The 7,037-nt window shown below is 45.8% G+C and overlaps 1 protein-coding gene across 1 annotated transcript in view; it reads right to left on the bottom strand.

The window, feature by feature from the left end:
* The window catches only part of LOC143294373 (CD9 antigen-like), a 12,972-nt gene extending 6,203 nt beyond the window's left edge, over nucleotides 1-6,769 (bottom strand). The window contains exons 1-2 of the mRNA XM_076605844.1: nucleotides 6,336-6,769; nucleotides 3,893-4,165 (exon numbers count right to left, since the gene is read on the bottom strand). Of these exons, the coding sequence (XP_076461959.1) occupies nucleotides 3,893-4,165; nucleotides 6,336-6,401 (339 nt within the window). The 5' untranslated portion in view covers nucleotides 6,402-6,769. The remainder of the gene's footprint in view (nucleotides 1-3,892; nucleotides 4,166-6,335) is intronic.
* Between the last annotated feature and the right edge of the window lie 268 nt (nucleotides 6,770-7,037).

Raw genomic sequence — 7,037 nt, 5'->3', positions numbered from 1 at the left:
CGGCGCCTGGTAGGTAAAGGGTGGAGATTTTTCCGATCTCCCAGGTCAACGTATGTGCAGATCTGCTAGTGCCTGAACCCACTTCGTGTGTATACGCACGCAGAAGATCAAATACGCACGTTAAAGATCCTGTAACCCATGTCAGTGTTCGGTGGGTTATAGAGACACGAAAATACCCAGTATGCATGAACCACGACAGAGTCATCGGCAAGTCGATGTTGGTCGTGTAACGGAAAGAAGAAGATGAAGAAGTAGTAGTAATTGAAGTAATGGTAATAGCTGCAGCAGGACAGCAGCAGTAGTAGTAGCAGCAGTAGTACCGGTACTACTAGAAATACTACGCAGTAATAGCAACACTAGCACAACAGCAGTTTCAGTTTCACTTTCAGTAGCTCAAGGAGGCGTCACTGCGTTCGGACAAATCCATATACGCTACACCAACTCTGCCAAGCAGATGATGCCTGACCAGCAGCGAAACCCAACGCGCTTAGTCAGGCCTTGAGAAAAAAATAATAAAATAAAATAAAATAGAATTTAAAAAAATAAAAATAAAATAAAATAATAATGTTAATAATAATAATAGATAAACACATTAAAAAAAGAACTACTACTACTAATAATAATAATATGTATAAGGTGCAAAAACTTGATGAAGTCAACAATAGGTGTACAAAAAATGGAAGAAAAAAACCAAAAAAAACCGAAATAAATATATAAATAAATAAATAAATAACGAACTAACTAACTAAATAATAATAATATAAAATATAAAAAATAATAATAACAACAGCAGGAGTAAAGGCAGTAGAAATAGTAGTTGGAGAACTTCCAGACACTTGTTTTTGTTGTTGTTGTAATTCATCCTGTACTATGACGATGACAGAAAAGAACAGAATAGAACATGTCTTTATTACCAAGTGTACCGGGGTGACAAGGAATATTGATGATGATGGTAATGATGATGATGATGATGATAATGACGATCGATGATGATGATGAGTGCGTATCATAATGATGATGATGCTGTTGAAGCAATGTATTCATGTCATCGATCTAATGGAAGACGGACGCGCGGGAGGGCTGTGTGAATCACTGAGTAATTAATAAAATGATATAAATAAACGTGGGGGGGGGGGGGGGGGGGGCGGGGGGGGGGGGGAGAGAACAACAAGAAAAAGAACGAAAACAAAAAGAAGAAAGACAGCCAGCAAGAAGAAGAACAGCAATGAGATGCAGACTGAACACAGCAACAGCAGCAGTATATATGATAGTCAGTCGTGTCCGACCATGACCATCAGAACAGCAGAGGAGGCAACTGCAAATTTGGGCTAGAATTTGATTATAGTGGAGAGTGTCTTGCCAAAGTTACATCCCCACTCTCTCGGCCAAGAGGGTTTTTAGGACAGTCGGCGTTGGGATGGTCCCCAAAGGCCAACTAGCCCACAAGGCTGCAGCACTAAGAGCCAGTGCAATTTTGCCTCCTAGTTTGAGTCATAGTCCTTCACAAAAGACTAAGCTGTAAATGATTTCCCATTGACTGGAGAAACCATTGATAATACAGCTCTCACTTTGCAGTAGTAGAAGGTTTTGAAGAATGGTGATGTGACGTCTCCGTCACAACAGCAATGATGACGATAACAATAATAATAATAAGGCGAACAACAACAGTAATGCAACAACACAACAACCGTTCCACCCACCCACCCCCCTCCCCCCACCCAGCTCACCACCACCACTGCCACCGCCACCCCCACGACCAAACAACACCCCACTCCCCTTCATTTTATCTTCCATCCTGTTACATGTTAACTCACTCAGTACGGCCAGTCCTCTCTTCTCCTCTACACAGACCCCTCGGATGTCCAGTGGGTGTCTCAATGATCCAACCTTTAGCTTCCGTCGTCAGAATTGTAGTATTCTTTGTCAACATTCACCTCTTCAGTGTAAGAGCCTTCCGCTTGTAATATTTTGATGGTGGTAATTGGGGTGAAACGCTGTTAACGTCGTCTCTTTCGCCGTTCGTATGGAGAGAGTTAACGCATTTGCTTAGTGTTTATCTCTTTTTGTTTAATCATTTAATTTCTATTCTGTGTTAAACGTTTTACCCAAACTTATGGTGGGCATTCAAGGCTGCAATGACCACAGCGTTGGGTTTATGCGATGGTCAGGCATTTGCTACCCCCACTCCCCCCCCCCAACCCCCCACCCACCCCCCCCCCCCCCCCACGCCCCCTTTCTTCATCATTCCTGGGCCGCGTGCGACTTCCACCGGTTCACTCGTATACATGCACAGGTGTGGTTTTATGTGCACGACCGTTTTTACCTCGCCTAATATGCAGCCATACTCCGTTATCGGAGGTCCTGCTTCGTGGGCTGTGACTCCCACGTTCACTTATATACGTCATGCACGAGTGGGCTTTTCATGAGCATGACCGTTTTACCTCGCCTATATCCTGCTCTACAGGTCACTGGTGGTCTCCATCCGCTTATATGGATGTGAGGCATGGACACTGATGGCAGAAACAGAAAGAAGAATCCAAGCATTCGAAACCAAGTGCTTGAGGAGACTACTACACATCTCCTACAAGGAGCACAAGACCAATGACTATGTGCGGAACCTGGTCAGCAACCTTGTTGGGCCCCAAGAACCACTGCTGGCGACTGTCAAACGACGGAAGATGGCATGGTTTGGTCACGTCATACGACATAACACCCTCTCCAAAACCATCCTGCAAGGGACTGTAGAAGGAGGGCGCAGACGGTGGCGGCAGAGAAAGAGCTGGTCCGACAACGTTAAGGAATGGACCAAAATGACGATGCCAGATCTCCTCACGACAGCTACCAACAGAACGGCGTGGCGAGCTATGACATCTTCCTCCTGTCCCCCCAACGACCCCAGCGGTCGAGGGAATGAGTGAGTGATACATGCAGCCATACTCCGTCTTCGGAGGTCCTGCTTCTTCTTCTTCTTCGTTAGTGGGGCTGCGTCTCCCACGTTTACTCGTATACGTAATATACGAATGGGCTTTGTATACGTGCATGATCGTTTTTACCTCGACATATATGCAGCCATATTCCGTCATCGGTGGTCTTTTTTTCTTTCTTTTTCCCCCTATAGCAGATGTGGTGTAACGTGTATCAGCCCGCACGCTCTGGCGCAATAGCCAAAATAATGGTCAAAGCACTGGACTTTCAATCTGAGGGTCTCTGGTTCGAATCTGGATAAAGGCAAGTGGTGGGTAACGGGTGGAGATTTTTCCGATCTCCCAGGTCAAAATGTGTGCAGACCTGCTAGTGCCTGAACCCCCTACGTGTGTACACGCACGCAGAAGGCGAAAGAAAACATATCCAGCATGCACACCTCCGAAAACGGAGTATGGCTTCCTACATGGCGGGGCAAATAAAGAAAACGGTCATACACGTAACATGTTACATTTCTGTCTGAGTGTGTATGTGTGCGTGCCTGGAATCTGATTGAATGACACAGGAAACGAGTGACGAGCGCCCAGTGTGGCACCTGTCAGTCGGCTCTACCCAGGTAGGCAGCCTGTTGTGGAAATGGCCCCGTGTTTGTAAAGCGCTTAGAGCTTGGTCTCCGACAGAAGATAGGCGCTATATTAGTATCCATATAAATCAATCAATCAAATGACCCTGTGTTTGCAACGCGCTTTGAGCTTGGTCTCCGACCGAGGATATATTATGCGCTATATATAAGTATCCATATCATCGTTAAGACTGAAACTGAAACCACCACCAACAACCAACCAACCAACCAACCACCACCACACACCCACACACACACACACACACACACACACACACACACACACACACACACACGCACACACACACACACACACACACACACACACACACACACACACACACTCACGGCAGCCAGAAGACAGGAGCTTTCCCGCACCGCCCCACAACAGCCGACAAAAGCGACGACGATGACGACGCAGCCAAAAGCGATGAAGAGGTAGCAGAGGGTGGCGGGGACGTTGTTCTCCGTCAGCTGACTGTAGCTGACGATCACAGGGGCTTCCCTCCCTGTCGTTGTCGTTGTCGGCGTCGTCGTCGTCGAGAGCTGTATCACGTGCCGGCCAGCCTCGTCATCCACCAAAAGCCAGCTACCCACCCCTATCAGCGCACAGCCCAGCAGCTGTTTACAGGAAGAAGGTGGCGAAGTGGTTAATTAACTTACTCAGTACGGCCAGTCCTCTCTTCTCCTCTTCACAGACCCCTCGGATGTCCAGTGGGTGTCTGAATGACCCAACCTTTAGCTTCCGTCGTCAGAATTGTGGTATTCTTTGTCAATATTCACTTCTTCAGTATAAGAGCCTTCCGCTTGCAATATTTTGATGATGATAATTGGGGTGAAACGCTTTTAACTCTCTCCATTCGAAAGGCGAAAGAGACGACGTTAACAGCGTTTCACCCCAATCACCATCATCAAAATATTGCAAGCGGAAGGCTCTTATACTGAAGAAGTGAATGTTGACAAAGAATACCACAATTCTGACGACGGAAGCTGAAGGTTGGGTCATTGAGACACCCACTGGACATCCGAGGGGTCTGTGTAGAGGAGAAGAGAGGACTGGCCGTACTGAGTGAGTTAACGTCGTCTCTTTCGCCGTTCGTACGGAGAGAGTTAAGACGCAGCTCATCTGCCAATGCAGAGTCCGTCAGGCGTCTGCCTGCCTGGTTCGAATCCTGTCCCTCCCCTCGCTCGCTCTTTCTCCCAAGTTTGACTGGAACTGAAAAATCGAACTGAGCGTCTAGTCATTCGGATGAGACAATAAACTTGACCGAGACACGTTCCGTGTGCCCCACGCACAAGGCGCACTGAAAAAGAACCCATGGCAACGAGTGTGTTGCCGTCCTCTGGCAAAATTCTGTCGAAGAAATCCACTCTGATAGGTACATTTTCTTCTTCTTCTGCGTTCGTGGGCTTCAACTCCCACGTTCACTCGTATATACGCGAGTGGGCTTTTTACGTGTATGACCGTTTTTACCCCGCCATGTAGGCGGCCATACTCCGCTTTCGGGGGTGTGCATGCTGGGTATGTTCTTGTTTCCATAACCCACCGAACGCTGACATGGATTACAGGATCTTTAACGTGCGTATTTGATCTTATGCTTGCGTATACACACACGAAGGGTGTTCAAGCACTGGCAGGTCTTCACATATGTTGACCTGGGAGATAGTAAAAATCTCCACTCTTTACCCACCAGGCGCCTGTCACCGTGATTCGAACCCGGGACCATCAGATCGAAAGTCCAACGCTTTAACCATTCATCTATGGCGCCCGTCTGATAGGTACACAAATATATATAATTTAGAAGCACGCGCTCAAGGCCTGACTAAGCGCGTTGGGTTATGCTGCTGGTCAGGCATCTGCCTTGCAGATGTGGTGTCCAAACGCATATAACGCCTTCTTGAGAAACTGTATGTGTACATAACTACATGCATGTATATGAATGTGTATTGTGTGTGCGTGCGTTTATGTAAGTTTGTGCCTGCCTATGTGTGCGTATGTGTTAGGGTAGCTGTTAGATACACATGTATTGTTAAAATGTATGTATGCAGTGTGTGTGTGTATGTGTGTGTGTGTGTGTAGTCATATGTTGGTGTGTGTATGTAACATAGATGTAATGTTTTATGTTAACAAAGCGTTTTTGTAAAGCACCTAGAGCAGATTTGTGGATAGTGTGCTATATAAGTATCCATTATTATTATTATTGTTATTATTATTATTATTATTATTATTAAACTGTGATGTAGCGTATATGGATTTGTCCAAACGCAGTAACGCCTTCTTGAGAAACTGAAACTGAAACTGAAAACTGTGGGGGATGGGGAAGTGATGAGAGAGTCAGTGGTGGAATAGACAGAGGAATGGATGGATGGATTAATGAGCTTAACAACAAAGCGTACTGTCACACACACCATATAGATAGATGTATGTAAGCCTACTGCACATATACAATACAGAGAGACCGGCACACACACACACACACACACACACACACACACACACACACATTAGAGGGGTGGGGGTGGAGGGTGGGGGGCATAAAGACAGACAGTCTGACCACGGCCTTCGCAAAAGAAATTACCATCTTTTTTACGAGGTAGCATACAAGAGTAAGTAAACATGTGAGCTTATGTGAATATGTGAGACATATATTTCCTTATTCTATTCTTTTCATTTTTAGTTATTTATTCATTTACTTATTGATATATCTTCTTATTTTATTTATCTACTTACTTATTTACAGCTGTCATCAGTGCAACGATGAAATAGTTCTGTTTGTAAAAAACGACTTACCCATAAAAGAAAGTTGAAGACGAACACGGAATATTTGATGCAAGAGAAACAACTGCCAAAAGCCATGGTGGTCCGTCCGTCACCCAACTTTCAAATCCACACACAAACGTGGTCTGTTTGTCAGTCAGCCGGTCACCGTTTGTGGACTCAGATGTTCAAGAAATGAACAAAAATGAATAAATAAATAAAATTAGAAAATAAACAGCCCGTCCAAACTCTTAGGAGGAAAAACAAAAAAGTGTAGAAGACACAACACGTATTCAGTCGAAGGTCTACACTTGCTGAACCATAATTATTCTCTCCCCTTGAGGGTTCCCCCCCGTCGACGATTTGACAGCTTCGCTCACAAGGACTGTATATCCACGCGAACTTTGGGAAACGCTTGATGAGTCATTAACGAGATCTGGCAGGCACACAGTTTCGGAACAGGAGTTGGGGAAGGTGTCAGTTCTGTACCTCACCGATGTGGAAGCGGAGACACGTATTTGACGAAACAATGAAAAGACACCGCGAGTGTGGCACGGCCGAGCTAAAATGCACTTGAAATATATACACAAAAAAGGGGGGAAGGGGGCTGGTTGTTGGAGTGGGTGTAGGGGGTTAGGGGGCGGGGTGGGGTTAGTGTACGGAAGGACAAAGGGAAAAAGCGCCATGGGACAAGTCGTGCTTGGGTCCGGACAGTGAGAAGTCCATCACAGATTG

This window comes from Babylonia areolata, chromosome 19 (genome assembly GCF_041734735.1).
Source record: "Babylonia areolata isolate BAREFJ2019XMU chromosome 19, ASM4173473v1, whole genome shotgun sequence".
Classification (NCBI taxonomy): Eukaryota; Metazoa; Mollusca; class Gastropoda; order Neogastropoda; family Buccinidae; genus Babylonia; species Babylonia areolata.
The sequence above is the reverse complement of the archived record's forward strand: the minus strand, read 5'-3'. Positions and strand labels throughout refer to the sequence as shown.